Source organism: Desmodus rotundus, chromosome 5 (genome assembly GCF_022682495.2).
Source record: "Desmodus rotundus isolate HL8 chromosome 5, HLdesRot8A.1, whole genome shotgun sequence".
NCBI lineage: Eukaryota > Metazoa > Chordata > Mammalia > Chiroptera > Phyllostomidae > Desmodus > Desmodus rotundus.
The window spans coordinates 206399-222912 of record NC_071391.1 but is presented as its reverse complement, the minus strand read 5'-3'; the positions used below and the strand labels follow the sequence as shown (position 1 = coordinate 222912).

The following is a 16514-nucleotide window of genomic DNA, read 5'->3' as shown; positions in this document are numbered from 1 at the left end:
CCCTGGCTGGTGTGGCTCAGTGGATTGAGTCCCTGTGGGGGGGCTCCACCTGCAGAGCGCCCCCTCCCTCTGCCCACCACGGATGAGAATGAGTTTACCAAGACATGATCTGCTTGGGGAGGAAAGGTGGCTGATCTCTCAAAGGAGAAGGGCCAGGAGCCTGTTACTCACTGGGTTTAATTTGCACAGGAATACAGGTAAAGCTCATCAATCTTTGGGCCGTAGTGATCAAACAATAGATAACATTCAAAGAACTCTGAGGGCTTATTCTGAGTCAGGGTCAGTTAGCTAAAGGGCCATAAAACTTTGGAGAAACAGACTCATTCTATGCTTGGACCCTTATCATTTAAATTGAGGGTATTCTTAGTAAAGCAGGTTTCACAGGATTTTATGCATTCTTTCTTAGGTCTGATCACCCTGGGGAACCTGCCCTTTCCTGCCCTTTCTCTCCACCTCTGGCATTGTTTCAGGCTTCAGTCAGGCAGGGGAAGTAAAGCAGCCAAGAGATTAGGAGGCTTCTCACAGACAGAATGAGGACTTAGGCTATGTCAAAGCCAAGGGGTGAGGGTCCATCACCCTTTTTTCTATAGCCCCCCAAGTCCTTCCCTGGGGGACCCCTTCACAACTGTGTCTGTCTTAGGTTGTCCCTCCTTTGAGGAATCTTACTTGTCATTGGCTAACCAGTCATCCCCCCAGGGACCAAGCAGGGTGAAGTAAAGGGGGCAGAGGTGGTGCCCCTGCCGGGGAGATAAGCTTTGTCTCCTTAGTGGCTTATGGTCCCAAGGTCCTTTACTCAGCCTTAGCCATGGGGTTACAGCTTCTGAAACCAGGCAGGGCGGTTCCCAGCAAGTCCCAGCCTGTGAACTATAAGGTCACCTGTTCCCAGTCAGAGCACATGCCTGGGTTGTGGGCTAGGTCCCCAGTTGGGGGCGTGGGAGAGGCAACTGATCAATGTATCTCTCTTACATGATGTTTCTCTCCCTCGCTTTCTCCCTCCCTTCCTCTCTTTCTAAAAATAAATAAAATCTTTTAAAAAACACCTTCCAAAAATTAAAAATAAAACCTTACCATTCTATTTAACTTTCTTTTTTCTGTTGTACATTCATTTTACCCCCTTTCTTAGTTTCTTTGAGGATTCACTATTCAACTTTTGTTTTATTGAAGATACGTGTGTATACCTTGTAGTTCAAATTTATTAGCGTCTATATATTAATAGTTAGCTACGTAAATATCCCCTGGACGATGAAAGGACCTCAGGAGCTTTAACGCTTGTCACCTGCTCTACTTCACCTTTTTTCTTTGCATTTTAATCCTGCTTTTGCACCTGATGTCCCTACTCAGCTGACATGCAATTCGGACGTTCGGGGCTCCTTTTCTGATTTCCTACCTGACGCTAAGCACCGAGCGGCTCCCTCCTGCGTTTCTCTCTCCGCCGCGTCACCTTTCGATAGCAGCGTCTACACTCACCCCGCTGTCGTTGTGGAACTGACTGCGAATTTGAAAATGTCTCCTGTCTGTTCACACTGAAGGCAATTGCACAACTTCTATGAACCTTTGAAACCCATGCTGTGTTTATCACACCCACACCCTCTGCTCACACACACAGCGCGTGGTGCCAGAGAGCCAAGTAAGTCGATTATGTTACTGTTCTCTGGCGTTGTCACTGCAGCCAGCACTGTCTTCCCGACGACAGTGGACAGTGGTCCGCTCGGCTTCGCGGGACCTGTGTTAGATGCGCACAGTGTGGCTGTGCTCGCAGGGACAGGCACAGGCTGTGTTTGCTTTCACCTGGTGCCGACGTCTTGGGTGACCGCCCCCCAGCTCTGTGACTCCCATCCAGGAACGGTTGCCTTCTCTCCCCCTCCTGCCCCAGGGTTTCATGCAACTTTGGCAAGTGTGCCGCTGGCAGCACAGCCGGCTGGCCTAGGCCTGGCCCCGGACGTGGGACCTGGGTCGGGGCTCTGCCTCAGAGGCGCTGCTGGCTGCTGGCAAGCCCCTTCCTGCAGCTGGGCCACCCCTGCACAAACTCGTCACCTTTCTGGGTTTTCTGTGCGGATGTGCGCTCACCAGGCGCTCAGGCCCTGGGGCTGGGGCCTCCGCTCCCAGTTCACAGGGACTCCCAGTGTCCTGGTGCCTTCTGTCCCCCAGCCTGGTCACTGCCCCGTTCTTCTGTCGACAGAAGCTCGCGTGCTGGGAGCGAGGTGGAGACTCAGTCACAAGCACTGTCCTGAGTCCGGAGAGGGACGTGAGTCCCATCGTGTGACATGTGAGACTTCGGCGTGTAGACCAGGTGGAGTAACTGGTCCCCCTTCTCCCATCTGCCAGCACCGGCCGTCACACAGAACGACTGACCCTCAGCAGCAGGAGCACTGCACGCGGGCATTGCTTCGTAAGTCTCTTTCTTTCCGTTTTCAAATCGAGGCGCGTGGCATGCCGCGGCGTGGAGCCTGGCTGGAGGATTCTGCAGCGCCCTTGCCCCCACACGCATCCTGGTGAGACACCCCGTGAGGGGCCACTCCCATCCTCCTGCCAGAGTGGCTCTTTCGTCACCAGGCGCCTGTGCGCTGGTGGTGGCCCACCGTGAGCATCGTCGAGGGGTCAGGGAATCCCAAAGCCCATCCCTCTGGCCACCAGCATCAGAAGAAACACGTTCAGACTCTGGAGAGCATTAGAAGCTCACAGAAACCAGCGGATGCTGAATCAAGAGAAGACAGGGGGATCTCAGCACAGAGCTCCCCCCACCCTGGCTGGATTGGGGTCTGTGTGACCCCTGGCAGGGGCCCTGCATGGGGACAGTCCAGGGCTTGGGGTGGGGTGAGTGCAGGCTGGGAAAGGTCCCCAGGGCCCACCACAGCCCTCAGTGAGGAGGGGGGTGGCTGAGACAAGCCCCGACGGGAGTGCCTGGAGGGGGAAGTGCTTCTCTTCCTTGCCTGCTTACCTCCCACATTCTTCTAGTGTAATGCACATGAGTGGTGTGTGCCACTCTCCGAGGACCCAACCAGGTGACCAACTGACAAAACACCAGGAAACAAAACTGACAAACCAGAACTCCCCCGGAGCGGGAGGGGCCCTGAGCACCGTCCCTGCACCTAAAAGCACCCTGCTCAGGGCTCTGCTTCAGGAAGCTTCCACCTTCTTCACTTGAGACCACACCTGCTCCCCAAAGCCAGAGATGATCAAGGAGAGCCAAGTGACCATCACGGAGGTGCCCCAGCGCTCAGTACCGGCGATGTCCACCGTGGTCAACATCCACAGAGAGACCGAGGTGCCCGACCACATTGTGTGGTCCCTGTTCAACTCCATCTACTTCAACATCTGCTGCCTGGGCTTGGTGGCCTTCACCTACTCCATGAAGGTGGGTGGGTGCCTGGCAGCTTCTCAGGAAAGTGTGTGCGGGCCCCAGAGGTCCCCCTGCTCACAGGGCCCTTGACACGGAGACTCCTAGTGAGACAAGGTTTCTGAGTGGGTGTGGGTATGTGTTGGGTGGGGGCTCCTTCCCCATGAGAGTCCGAGGGGGGCTACACGGACACGCCTCCCGATGGGAGGGTGTGCACCGTGTCCAGGAGCTCTCCTTTCCATCCCAGTTGCAGAAATCACATCCTTCACACATCCGACCCAGACATCATGTCTGGTCCAGAAAAAGGAAAAGATCCTCAGAGATGCTGACCCCTGCTGGGGTGAGGCCAGCGGAGGGGCCAGGGCAGGGGGAGGAGGTGCCAGGGACCCCAGGAGAGGCTGTGAGGAAGGGACCCCCCCTGGCCTGGACCTGCTGGGGCTCCAGGGAACAGGCAGAGGAGGGTCCTGATGTGGCTGAAGGGCAGGGAGAGGGGCTCTGGGCAGGAACCAGCAGGGGAGGACCTGAGTCAGCAGCTGGCTCTCCCCAGGCCCAGCTCCACTCCAGGCCCCCTCACAATCTCTTCTCCCCCAGTCCAGGGACCGGAAGATGGTGGGCGACGTGACCGGGGCCCAGAGCTATGCGTCCACCGCCAAGAAAGTGAACATCGTGGCCCTGGTCCTGGGCCTCATTCTGACCATAGTGCTCACTGTTCTTCTGCTGGCGGTGGTGGTCCCGGCAATCAACAATGCAATAACACAGGCCGGGCAGAACCACGGAGGGTACTAGTTGCTGCCCTTGGCAAGGGGACCTCGTCTTCGCCACCCCCTCCTGGCTCTGCCCCCGCCACCCCCCACTGCATTCAGCACTCTGTGCAGACATAGCTGTCCCCACTGAACCCAATAAAGTGCACTTGGATGTCACAATGCCGACGTTTCCTGGGCCACAGCTCCTGCCAAGTGCCCAGCCTGCCCCTGAGACTGAGCCCACTGCCCCCTGGCCCACCTGCTTGCTTCTCTGAGGGGGGCCCAGCTCTTTCTCAGATGGTCCTGGTTTCTGGTCTCCTGCTGGGTGCAGCAGCTGGGTCCAGGACACCCTGGGCCCCTAGGACAATTCTCCCTGACCCCAGACTGTCTGGGAGCAGGGTGAGTGCTGCAGACCAGTGCCCTGGGAGGCCATGGTGTTCGCAGGTCCAGTGCAGGGTGGAGCCCAGCCCCACAGCCCCACCTGGGTGGTCCCGCCATGGCTGTGCTTCCCCCAGCCCACCAGGTCTGTCCTTGCTCCTCCTCAGGGGATAGGAGCAGGGCTGTGCTGGGGCCTGGGAGGGACAGAGCAGTCAGCCCTGAGGGACAGAAACCCTGAGGGAAGGACCAAATCCTCCCACCAAACCGGCTGGGCCTGCTGGCTGGAGCCTCTGCCAGTGCCCAGGAAGGGTCCCCCAGCCTTCGGGGACCCCCAGGCTTGGGGTGGGAGGCTTTGCCAGGTCCGCTGATGCACCTGGGCCCGGGGCTGTCCTGAGCTTGACCTGTGCCCTCCCCCCAGGCCCTGCACACTCACCCCAGAGAGGCTGGGGAAGTCCCGGGGGGCACAGGCTTGTGTCTGGGAGGTGAACCTGTCTCCACAGGAGCCTCGCCCTTTGGGGACGAGCCCTGGGCTCGTGTGGGCTCTAGCTGTGGGGCGAGGTCAGTCCTGCTGGTTCTGTCTGTGGGCAGCATTTCTTCCCGCTGTGGCCTTGTTGGGTCCTGGCGCCCACGTGCTACGCAGAACCTGACACATCCCCACCCCCTGACAGTCCCTGACTCGGGGGCCACATGCACCCTGTGCTGTGTCTGCGCTGGGTGATGCCCAGCATGAGGGCGCCCCTGTCCCCAGGGACCCATGTCTGAGCAGGAAGGGTGAGTCCCAGGGGAGGGGTCCCGCAGGAGGGGACACCAGCAGGGAGTTTGTTCTCCCCAGGTGGGAGCCTGGTGTCTGGATGGTGATTCGGGCAGAGCCTGCCCGCTGGGCACTGGGGATGGAGAGACAGTGCTTTCCGCAACCCTGGCCTCAGACTGCCCTGAAGCCGAGGTGCCCTTGTCCCCACCAGGGCCCCCAGGTGGCCCCTCTGCTGCGCAGGAGGAGCTGTGGTGTGTGGCCCGCATCCCCTGTCCATCCCAGCAGCAGCCTTCGCTGAAGGTCAAGGAACAGGGTGCACAGAGGGGGCATCGCTGGAGGGTGCTGTGCGGCTGCCGCAGGCCCATCCACGGGCAGGGGACTCTGGGCGGGGTACCAGGGTGTGGGGCCCTGAAGCCCCGTCCCAGGCTCCCTGCTGTTCTCAGCGCGCAGCGGGGCCCGTCGGGGGCGGGGTGCAGCGCTCAGTGGCTGGGATTCCGGGCTGTCATTTGTCGTTATATTTAGCGGCGGCACCGGGCCGGCGGGAGGCGGCGGGTATAAGCGGCCCTGGACTCCCCTCAGAGCGGGAGTGGAGCGCGCGGCGGCGACGGCGCTGGAACCCATGGACACCGCGTACCCCCGCGAGGACCCCGCGGCCCCGACGCCCCGCACGGCCGCTGGCACCGCCCACACGGCCGTAGCGCTGGGGCCGCCGCGCGCTCCACCTCGAGACCATTTGATCTGGTCGGTGTTCAGCACCCTTTACCTGAACCTGTGCTGCCTGGGCTTCCTGGCGCTGGCCTACTCCATCAAGGTGGGCGCGGGCTGTGGCGCGCCAAGGGGCGGGGACTGGGGTGGTGGTGGTGTAGGGGGTCCCCCGCAGGCAGCCGGAAGGGGCTCCTGAGTTCCTGAGCTGCCCACTAAGTGGGGGCTGCTTCTCATAAATGACTCCCCACTCACTGAGGGTCCTGGAGGCTTGCGCTGGCGGAATCCCCGCTTCAGGGCCACAACCGTGTCTGGCTGGCGGCAGTGAAAGGAGGGGGTGAGCCCAGGGCAATGTCCCCTCAGGCCACATCCTAGCGTGCAGATTTGGGGTTCAGCATGGCTCTCCGTGGTGTGGACCCAGTGCTGCCTGGGGTGGAGGGGCCACAGGTAGAGACCCGACCCTGCCACCCTTCGCAGGCCAGAGACCAGAAGGTGGCTGGAGACCTGGAGGAGGCCCGGCGCCTGGGCTCCAGGGCCAAGTGCTACAACATCCTGGCTGCCATGTGGGCCGTGGTGCCGCCGCTGCTGCTGCTGGCGCTGGTGGTGACTGGTGCCCTGCATCTGTCCCGGCTGGCCCGGGACTCGGCCGCCTTCTTCAGCACCAAGTTCGAGGACTCGGACTATGACTGAGTGGCTGGGCTGCCCCCTGACCCCCTGGCCTGACGCCATCCCTGGCTGCTGGCTGGGCACCTCATGCTGACCATGAAGACCCTCCGTGGGACCCCAGGGGCCACACCCTAACCTCGATGGTCCCTGGTCCCCTACCTACTCCCTGCCCCTGCCAGATGCCGCCCACCCCTCACCAGGCCCCGCCTGGGTTTCCCGATTAAAAGTACTTGGTTCCACAAGGTGCCAGCTGGGCCTGGTTCCTGGCTGGGGCGAGGGTGTGTGTCCTCCTGAGGGGAATAGCCCTAGGGTCGCCCATAGCCAGCCCCCCTGGGCGGGCCCCAGCAGGATGGTGGGTTGGCTCGTTCTGAACACTCTGCTTTTGGCAGTGGTCTCTGACTGTCCATCCCCTGGGCACTGGGTGGCCTGTGGCTTCTGGGCGGAGGCGCCTGAGTATTTTGGAATCAAGTTTGGGAATGCAAGCCTTTCATCTGCCTGCCCTGCTGGGCACCGCGGTTTAGCGGCCCGTTTTCTGGAACACATGTGGTATGCCTCCTTGATTCCACGTGTGCCCCCCCAGTCTGCGTGTGCAGCCAGCGAGGCTTCTCCTACGTGTTCCTGTCTGGGGGTCTGGTGTGTGCCGATCTCCTTCTTTGGGTCATGGGGTCAGTGGGGCTGGACACAAAGACACACACACACACAGGCACGCTCACCACACACTGCTGCACAGATGGGACCACACTCCCACCACAAGGCTGTGCAGAGGGCACACTGGGGGCTGAGGACATTCTCTGAGCATCCTTGGTGCCAGACGTGTGTCCTTGCCTCCCCCACCTTGTGCACCCCCTGGGCCAGTGGTCTGGCCAGGGGGAGGGTGCGAAACACACGCACACACCCTGTGCGGCTGGGGGGAGGTCCCCTGGGCCTTGCTGTGGTCGGGCCAATGGCAGAGCAGGCTAATTGCAGGGGCCGTAAGCACAGGGCGGCTCAGCGTTGTGAGCACCCCACCCCAGGTCCCCTCCGTCCGTCCCCAGGGAGCCCCCTTCACCTGCCCACTCTGACTGGGTTGGGGGTGGAGGTCTGTTTGCTGTACTTGGAGTCCCCAAAGTATCCCCCACCCTCCCTGACCCCCACCAGCTGGCCCCGCTGTCTCCAGTGTGGAGGCAGACAGCGCCCCAGCCCCAAGCCCAGGGGTGTGGTGTGTGCTGCCCTGAGCCAGTGCCTGGCTGCGACTGGGGATGGACACACAGCTGTGCCAGGCACAAGTCCCACACTGGACCAAAGACAAAGGCCGTGGGTCAGTGCGTGGCCCAGGATGGAGACGGCCCGCGGACCCTGAGCTCCAGGTTTGGCTCAAGAAGGGACCAACCTGCTGGATAGAGAGGCTGGGAGCAGGGGCCACCAGTCCGTGTGTGGCCAGGTGCGTGTCCCCAGCATGGGAAGGGCTGGGGGTCGTGGGGGGAGCGGAGGTTGTCCAGCCTGTGCCCAGGTGCTGCAGCAGTGTGTGGTCGAGCCAGGTAGGGGGAAGGTCACCAGCACTAGGCTGTGTGCTGGGCAGGCTGAGGGACCCTGGTCCAGTTTAGGCCTCTGGCTACCATGGGCCCTAAGCCCAGCACATGTGCACGGCCACCCACAGTCCCTCAGAGGGTCGCCCTGCCATAGACACAGGCGGCCACACACAGGTGGCACGCGTGTGCAGCAGGACCACGCTCCGCCAGGGCAGTGCCCCCCGCCCCCAGCTCCAGGGCTGCCTCCCAGGACAGCCTCTGCTGCTTCAGCAGACTGTGGGGGCCTCGCTGGGGAGGGAGAGCCTGTGGGCACCCGAGAGCCCCACCAAGGACCTCGGGGAGCCAGTGCTGGCCCGTGTGCTGGTCTGCAACTTGGCCACCTCCTTGGAGGTCACTCCGTGCTGTGTGCTGCCCTGCACCCTGCCCCACAGCCACAGAGAGTCAGGCCCGGGATCCCCCATGCCTCCACTTACCCCCTGCCCCCCGCAGTTCACCTGCCCAGTGGCTGCTTCTTGGGGAACTGGAACCACCTGCTGCTAGAACTCGAGTGGCCGCAGGGAGGAGGGTGGGAGGGGCAGACGTCAGGACCCAGCTACTTGCACCAGGTGAGCGAGTTACTGGCAGGAAATGTGATGCATCATGTCCCCTCACTCCTCACAGCAGACACGGCCTGTCCCAGCCCCGACTTTAATTCCTAAGGGGTGCACAGGTGGGGCCCTCCCCCAGGTCCTTGCCTCATTTTCGGGGGAGCCCCTGAGGACCCACTCTTGATGTGCCGACTGCAGGGCTGAGGCTCCAGCAGAAGCTGGGCGGAGCCTCCTTGAGGGCAGCCTACCCAGGTCAGGTGGGCCCAGGGCCACGGCTTCGAACCCACGTGCACTTGGCTCAGTCCTCCTGGCCCGTCGGAGAGAAGATACGGGGTCCTGCTCCACACCCCACTCGGCTGAGGAAGGGCATGTGACAGGGGCTGTCCAACCTGACTGAGGCGGCCCAGAGTCAAGGGCTGAGGACGCTGAGCCCCCACGACAGCCCGAACACACCCGGGCCCAGCCAGGACGGTCCTCGGTGCTGTGACACAGGAAGTTCTCTGGCGGAGCTGCGGCTGAGCGTCAGAGAGATGCTGCAGGGTGAGCCCCCGCCATGGCCCTCACCCTGCCACCTCCCACATGCAACTGAGCCTGCCTCTGCCTCTGCAGCCTGGGGGTCGAGGCAGGTGTGAGCGTCAGCCCCGAGGAGCAGGTGCAGACCGGCTCGTGCGGGAGGCCACGGGGAAGCCCCCTGTCTGTGGGGCTTTCAGCAGAGTCTTGCGCTTCAGGCCACAGAACCAGACCTTGCCTGGAGCCCAGGAACCTGGCTGCCAGATGGAGGGTGGGTGGGTGGGTGGCGGACGGTAGACTGGGGCCGCGTCCAGGACGGGTGGGTGCAGCCCACCGGGGCCCCGCACAGGGACAGCCAGAGGGGAGCATCCCAGAGGTGTCCCTAAAGCCCACTGCACCGCCGGTTCAGGGGCAGGGCCCAGGACAGCACCCTGTGAGGGACTCTGTGGGTCTAGAGGGCCCAGGGGTCCTGTGAGGGGCTGCGGTGGGCTCCAATGTCTGCAACACTCTCTCCCAGGGTTTTCTTGGAGCAGAACTTGCTGCCGCTGCGTCCTACAAGACCGAACTTTGTATCCGGCCAGCCGAGCAGGGGAAGGAGACCTTGTGCCCTGCGGGGAGAGGGGGCCACCCGGGGGTGAGGGCACGTACCTGGGGGTCACAGGCCCTGGGCCCCTGCGTGGGCCTGGGAGTAGCAGCCTACCTGGGGGCAGAGGGAGCCGATCCCGTGACGGCCACAGCTCAACCTCTAGCAGAGGCGCCCAGGGCCCTGCCCGGGTCCTGACCTCGACCGTCACTGAGCCCTCGGAGAAGGAGAAGTCGAGCTTGTTCCCCAGGTAGGAGACACCAGAGACACACACGCCAGAGACCCCCGCCGGACATGAGGGGTCAAAGGTCACGCCAGCCCTGGTAATCCTGGGAGGGGGAGGAGGCTCTGTGTGTTGGGCAGGTAGCGCCGGTGACCGCCTCCTGCTGGTCAGCCCACTCACCTGAACCCTGTGAACCCGAAGAGTGCCGCCTGTAGGAAGCCCCCCATGCCCGTCAGGAAGTTCACGGCCCCTGATCCATCCGCATTCTCCGTCCACACCTGCAGGGTCAAGGTCGTCAGGACACAGGTCTCCTGAGGCCACTGTCCCTATCCCTGGAAGGTCAGGTGGGAATTGCCAGGGCAGTGACCCCTGAGACTGGGCTCCCACCCCTGCCGCCCAGGGGGTCTGAGGAAGGGGCAGGTGTGGCCAGGGGCCAGGCTGGCCTTGAAGGGCTCCGTGATGTTGGCAAAGCTCCTCTGCAGGAGGTCCCACGCCCGCCTGGGCTCCTTCAGCTCCATCCAGCCCACGGCAAACATGCTCTGGGGTCAGAGGTCAGAGGACATGCTGAGGTGGGTCCACTGCGTGGGGAGGGAAGGCTGAGGCCGGCGGGGTGGAGCCGGGCTACTGTGAGGACTGCCACCCATCTTACCCAGGTCATGGCGGGGCCCCGGGGGGATGTCACAGCCTCGTAAACCTCCAGGTTGTTCCTGCGAACGCGAGGACTCAGGGGGAAGGGGACGGGGTACCCCAGGAGCACAACATCTGCCTGCTTCACCTCCTCTCCTGGGGGGGGGCATGGGTGAGGCTGATGCTGGGGGCAGGCAGCCAGGGACTCAGGGTCGGGAAGGGGACGTTGGGAGGGGGAAGGGGCCTCGAAGGGGCTCTGAGTCCACTCACCAAGTTCATACCCATCAAACTCGGGGTGGAAGTTCCGCGTCAGGTCAAAGGGCACCTTGATCTTATCAGCTACCGCCAGCCACCGGCTGGGGACCGGCTGACCCAGGTCCTGGGCCAGGGCAGCAGCAAAACGCAGGCTAGGGCAGGGGTGGGGAGAGGGGGCTACAGCCGGAGCGCACCTGGCAGCCCCTGCATGCTGGGCGGGGAGGGGGCTGGGGTCTCACCTGTTCTGGGCCAGGACGTTGGTGTACACGGAGTTGGTGACCCCCGAGTGGTACTCGTCGGGGGGCATGACTCCTGGACGCCGAGGGCAAGATGGTGCTCAGTGCAGGGTCTCAGAGACCCGCCCGATGCCACAGGCCAGTGGGGGCTGGCCGCCGCAGGCACCATAGGTCACATGCAGAACAGAACCAAGGAGCGCCGCCGGCCCTGCCCCATGACCATCCGCCCTCCCGCACGCCCGCACCCTTCAGGTGGTACTTCTCCTCTGCTGGGCTCCACTCCACACGGCTGCACCAAAACTCCGCCACGGCACTGACCACGTCCCAGCCACCAGCCTCTTGGAAGAGCTGCAGGTCCTGGCGGAGGACAGGGCGGAGCGGGGCCGTGAGACCCACGGTTCTGGTTCCCAGTGGTCACTGCATTTCTTGCCAGTGCCCATCCGTTCAAGTGGCTGGGAGTGAAGGCTTGGCTCCAGATGCCTGGACTGGCTGCGGCCCAGTGGGGTGGGTGGCCACACGAGGCGGGCACAGCTGGGCCCACAGCGACGCCGCACCTGGGTGCAGTGACGGTACAGCTGGAAGGCCAGCACCACGGCCCCGTTGACGTGGACTTCCTGGGTCCCGTAGACGTCCTCCGGGCAGACCTCCAGGCCAGAACCGGCGCTCTCCCAGGCGAACTTGGCTCCCTGAGGGTTGGGGGTGACTGTCCTCAGGGGGCCTGGTGGGGAGTGGCCCACACATCTCCCAATGCTCTTGGCCTCAGCCTCTCACAGAGGGTGGAGGTGGGGGCACCACCTCCCTGGGTGCCCCTGTGGGGGCCTGCCGGCTCCGAGTGCCCACTGCCTGTCCCCTGTGCGGGCCATCTGGCCTCTGCCCGGTTTCCCCTGTGCGTTGCCCCTGGCGCAGGGCAGTGAGGGGCCCCGGCTGGGTCCCAGCCAGGCTGTTGTCTCACCTGTACCACAATGCAGGCTGTGAGAATGCAGGGTGCCCGGGCCCCTCCCAGGGAAGGTCCCTGTGGGGGCTGTGCTCAGGCCCCCTCACCTGGTAGCCCAGGTTCCGGGCGTTGTCCAGGGCCCCGCCCAGTGTCTGGATGCGGTACTGCAGGAGAGCCCTGGCGGCCTCTGGCTGGAACAGGAGGATATTTGGGAACATCCAGAGATCCTGAGAGCACAGCCGAGGGGTCCTTGTCCTTGAGCTCTGCCAGCCTTCTCCCCACACTTGTTCTGCCCTGGCGGGCCTCGGAGACAGCCAGCTCCTTGCTGCCCACTGGGCCTGCCCCAGGCCGCCCCCACCACCTCCCACCACACTCCCCCATCTCCAGCTCAGACCCCCTGGTCCCCAGCCCAGCGGCTTTGCCTCCCCAGTGGGCATCTGGGACCGGCCCAGCAATCAGACCAGAAGCTGGGTGTGAGCAGCCTGGAGGGGAAGCTCCATGCCCACTGGCTGCATGCCCTGTGGGGAACGACTCAGCCTCCCCCAGCCCCTCAGCACAGTGGGGGCCACAGCACCAGCCCGCTGGACCCTCCCACCTCCACTGGTCACCAAGTCCCAGCTTCTCTAACTCCCACTCCTCGTCCTCCTCCATCCACTCCCTCAGCTGCTACGACGGCCTTTCCAGAACACACACCTGTCTGTCCCACCTGTCCGTGTCCCTCACTATTCATGGCTTCTGCAGGCCCCTCCCCAACTGCTCTTCCTGCCTCTGTGAGCCCCTCTCCCAACCCTGGCCAGAGCCACGCACCCTCCCAGCTCTGGGACTTTGTGCCCTCTGGTCCCCTTGCCTGAGCCATCAAATGCCCACATATCCTTTGGCCGAGACACCACCTCCTCCAGGAAGCCTTCCCTTTTGCCTCGGCCCCCAGGCTTCCCCAACTACAGCCCCTGCCCCAGGTGGGCAGAGGCAGCAGTATGCCTGTGCCCTTAGCCACAGGACCCTCTATGCCCGTGTGCCGCCCACCCTGTGGCAGGTGCGTGTTGGGGTGGACGGTGCACACCTGGTCCCAGAACACATGGCCCCAGTAGCATTCCTCACGGCTCCCATTGGAGAGCCCCCCGGGGCTGAGTCCGTGGCAGACATATCCTGGGGCCCCGGGCTCAGGCAGGGCACTGAGCAGGTAGTAGAGGGCACCTCGCAGGGCCTGGCGCAGGGGCAGGGGCCCCACCACATCCAGGCCACAGCTGTCCCAGAGCCGGGCCCAGGCCTGGGCGTGGGCAGTGTACAAGGTGCCGCTGGCCTGCAGCCGCAGCGCCTCAGCGAGGCCAGCCCGGACCTCAGCCTGGCTGCCGCCCACCACAGCCAGGAACTCCCAGGTCCCGTGCTCCTGGCCTTCCCCCAGGGTCAGGGCCGGGGGCGCTGGTGTCCACAGCATGTGCACCTCCTGCTGCGGCCCTCCCGGTTGCTCAGGAGTGAGTGTGTGGCCATACAGGCACCTGCAGGAGCACAGCTGTGTCTCAGGGACAGGCTTCCTCCTGGGCGCCCCGGCTGGCCCCCGGGCCCCTCCTCACCGGGCTCCCTGGAAGTCAGGCCCCAGATGCAGGGCCAAGTCCGGGCTTTCTGGGCAGAAGGCAGACCGCAGCGTCACGGTGATGGGCCGGCGCCCGGGGGCCAGGCGGGCGATGGACACACTGCAGGCCAGCACGCGTGGCAGCGTGCGGTGGGCGTAGATGCGCTGGGAGGCCCGGAAGCTGGAGTCCTCCAGGGTGTGCAGAAAGGAGCCTGGGGGCAGAGCGGGGACAGGCAAGTGGCGGGCACAGTTACTCCCAGCGAGCACAGTTACTAAGCTCCTGGACTTTCTGCGCTGGAAGTGGCGTCCACCACTGCCTCAGTGAGGGGGACCCACCTCTGCAGCCCGCCTGCCCTGGGCCAGAAGCTGCAGCTGCACCGGGACCACAGGCCTGGTCCGACCAGAAGCACCGCTCCCCTCCCGGGGCCTCCTTTCCCTGGGCCGGGAGGGCTGAGTTAGGCGATGCCAGGGTGGGGTTGCTGTGGGTCCCCCGCTAACCTGGAACAGTGGCTGGGGGTGGGGCTGGGACAGGCGGTGGCTACCTGTGTTAGTGTCCAGGATGAAGGTTTTGGTCAGCTGCTCTCCTGTCCCCACGGGGGCCTCCAGCTGGATGTTGAGGGGACTGGGCAGAACAGCGCGGTGCGTGTCCCCCAAGGCCCCATTGTATATGCCACTCACGTGCAGTGTGTCGTGGTAGACACGTGTGCCCAAGTATGCATTGGTCACGCTGGCCCAGAGCCGGCGGTCACTGGGCAGAGAGTGGGCAGTGAATAGGGTGGGGTCTTCACCTGCGTCTGCCATGGAAAGGCTTGCACAGTGGAGGGGCCTGGAAAAGGGTGGGGTCAGAGGACCTCCAACTGGCTGGGTCTCCATCTTCTGACGCTGTTAACCCCAAAGCCCCCCGCCCCCCGCCTTGGAACTTGGCTGATGCCCCCAACAGATGGTGGGAGGAGTGTGGACCCATCGGGCCAGTCCTGGTTCTCAGAGCCCCCACTTTGGAGCCTCCCTAGGAAAAGCCCTGGACCCCTCACACTGATCACCAGGGACCCAACTGAGTTCCCAGACTCCGACCTACGGGCCCTCTCCAAGCCGCACCTCCAGAACCCCGCCCCGAGGGTGGAAGTGAGGAGGCTTCCGCCAGCGAACACTGCTCCTCTTGGCAGCAGGGTGGGTGTAGGGAGTGCCGTCCCGGGTGCTGGGACCGAGGGGCTGGGCTGGAGCCCTAGCAAGGGGTCACCGCGGTCGCTGGGCTCACCACAGCCCTGCCATGTCCCTTGGCTTTAGCCGGGCCGGTGCTGCCGCTCCAGGGCCCAAGGCCGAGGTCGCTGTGGCTGCCTAGTCGGCCGGAAGGCCCCTGGGTCCCCGCCCCCGGGGCGGCGCCAGGCAGCAGGACTTGGGCCTGGTCCCCGCCCTCGGGGCGGCGCTGGGTGGGCGGGCCGCTGGCAGACTCGGTGGTGCTCAGGCGGGAGGTGGGACTGTGGGTGGTGTGTTGGGCTACACCCTGTCCCTACCCGAGGCTGCCGGGCCGTCTGCACACCAGGTGTGACAGGTGCGGAGGTGGCGCTCTAGGGAGCCTGGGTGAGAAACAGTGCCAACTCTGCCCTCAAAGACTTCTCCTAGGGTGGACCTGAGAGGTGCAGGGGCCTCTGGCGGTGGTGTCCCCCTCCCGTCCGCCCTCTAGGGGACGTCCAGGTGTCCTCCTGCGCAGGTGTCCTTCTCTTTGCCGGGGTGCAGCCTGTGCTCTCAGCTGCCAGCTCCCCACTTGCCCCCCTGGACACCCGGGCTCTGCCCTGGGCCTGTCCCGTCCTGTGTCCCACGCCCAGATGTCTGAGCCAAGTGACGCAGGTGCTCTGGCCCCTTGGCCTGGCCAGAGACACCAGATTCAACACGTCCCCGACACTGCTCTTCCTGCCGCCTCCCCCAGCACAGGCCAAGGCCACACCGCTGACACAGCTGCTCTGGCCACCGGTGTCCCTCCACGTATATCCACCCAGGAGGCCCGCCTTCCACGCTTGCCCGCCCTCCCTGTCCCTTGCCCCGTGGCCTCCTGGGCTGGCGCACTCCGCACTTTCTGCTCCTGCCCTGCCCTTCCTTCCTGACGGTGCTGAGGTCAGACCACACCTTCTGCTCTGCTGTGGTGCCCACCTCGTCAGGGGACAAGTCACCAAGGTCCCCTCCCCCACCACACGCCATCAGCTGGCTCCCTTCTCTCTCTGAGGCATCCAGACATTCTGAGCGTGCTCCCTGCTGAGGACTGAATGGTGGTGTCCCCCAAATCTGTCCATCTGTTGTCATCTAATCCCCAATGAGATGGCATTTGGAGGTGGGGCCTTTCGGAGGCCATCGGGTCACGAACCACCAAGAATGGGACGAGTGCCCTTAAAAGAGGCCAGAGAGCAAGCAAGACAAGGAGAGGACAGCCACCTGCGACCAGAAACAGGGTCGTCACCAGACACTGAGTCACCGAGTTGACTGGCACCTTGGCCTTGGGCTTTGCAGCCTCCAGGACCGTGGGGAATTAGTCCCTGTGGTCTGTGACCCGTCAGTGTCTGTTTTGCCACAGCAGCCTGAGCTCACCAAGACACCCCCTCTGTGGCCCAGCGCTGGCCTGCTTGTCCATGGCCTGGAACACTTTCTCAGGGTGTCCTTGGGGTCCCCGTCCCCATTTAGGCTTCCCCAGGCCCTTCCAGGAACAGGAAACCCTCGCTCCTCCCCTCCTGTCCCCTTGCTCTGGATCCCTCTCCTCCACAGCGCTGATCGGCCCTGGCCGCGCAAATTTGCTGCCTGTCTTCCTGCACCCGCGCCAGCTCCCGCGGGGCGGGGATTTCGTCTGATGTGTGGAACGAAGGACGGGATTTGAAAGGGATTATAGAAGGGCGCGTCCCCTGGGAAGTGGAGGGGCTG

The 16514-nt window shown here is 63.8% G+C and overlaps 3 protein-coding genes across 5 annotated transcripts; 2 read left to right on the top strand and 1 right to left on the bottom strand.

Moving 5' to 3' along the window:
* The first annotated feature begins 3172 nt into the window (after positions 1-3172).
* Positions 3173-4260, top strand: LOC128780796 (interferon-induced transmembrane protein 2-like). The gene is made up of 2 exons (XM_053923606.1): positions 3173-3355; positions 3929-4260. Exons 1-2 carry the CDS (start codon positions 3173-3175, stop codon positions 4121-4123), a joined length of 378 nt encoding a protein of 125 aa, XP_053779581.1. The 3' UTR covers positions 4124-4260.
* A 136-nt stretch (positions 4261-4396) lies between these two features.
* IFITM5 (interferon induced transmembrane protein 5) lies at positions 4397-6611 on the top strand. Its single transcript, XM_024574318.3, has 2 exons — positions 4397-6020; positions 6389-6611. Exons 1-2 carry the CDS (start codon positions 5829-5831, stop codon positions 6599-6601), a joined length of 405 nt encoding a protein of 134 aa, XP_024430086.1. The 5' UTR covers positions 4397-5828; the 3' UTR covers positions 6602-6611.
* Positions 6612-8529: 1918 nt separating this feature from the next.
* PGGHG (protein-glucosylgalactosylhydroxylysine glucosidase) lies at positions 8530-14977 on the bottom strand. Of its 3 annotated transcripts, none has more exons than XM_053925415.2 (14): positions 14866-14977; positions 14153-14436; positions 13612-13822; positions 13101-13536; positions 12148-12267; positions 11661-11792; positions 11352-11463; positions 11110-11182; positions 10886-11022; positions 10638-10771; positions 10432-10527; positions 10169-10266; positions 9883-10094; positions 8530-9790 (listed from the first exon to the last, which is right to left on the bottom strand). In XM_053925415.2, the coding sequence occupies exons 1-14, from the start codon at positions 14877-14879 to the stop codon at positions 9735-9737; spliced, it is 2115 nt and encodes a 704-aa protein (XP_053781390.1). In that variant the 5' UTR covers positions 14880-14977; the 3' UTR covers positions 8530-9734. The 3 variants fall into 3 exon arrangements, with proteins under 3 accessions (XP_053781390.1, XP_053781391.1, XP_053781392.1); XM_053925416.2 differs by having other exon boundaries at positions 12148-12231; XM_053925417.2 differs by having other exon boundaries at positions 14706-14961.
* Positions 14978-16514: the final 1537 nt, after the last annotated feature.

What these genes read in the sequence shown, in the direction of transcription:
- LOC128780796 (XM_053923606.1), top strand. Translation starts at nt 3,173, where the DNA reads ATGATCAAGGAGAGCCAAGTGACCATCACGGAGGTGCCCCAGCGCTCA. An exon ending in CCTTCACCTACTCCATGAAG is followed by an intron (nt 3,356 to 3,928) that starts GTGGGTGGGTGC and finishes CTTCTCCCCCAG; the next exon opens with TCCAGGGACCGGAAGATGGT.
- IFITM5 (XM_024574318.3), top strand. Translation starts at nt 5,829, where the DNA reads ATGGACACCGCGTACCCCCGCGAGGACCCCGCGGCCCCGACGCCCCGC. An exon ending in CGCTGGCCTACTCCATCAAG is followed by an intron (nt 6,021 to 6,388) that starts GTGGGCGCGGGC and finishes CACCCTTCGCAG; the next exon opens with GCCAGAGACCAGAAGGTGGC.
- PGGHG (XM_053925415.2), bottom strand. An exon ending in GGAGAAGTACCACCTGAAGG is followed by an intron (nt 11,183 to 11,351) that starts GTGCGGGCGTGC and finishes CTCGGCGTCCAG; the next exon opens with GAGTCATGCCCCCCGACGAG. An exon ending in AACGTCCTGGCCCAGAACAG is followed by an intron (nt 11,023 to 11,109) that starts GTGAGACCCCAG and finishes CCCCTGCCCTAG; the next exon opens with CCTGCGTTTTGCTGCTGCCC.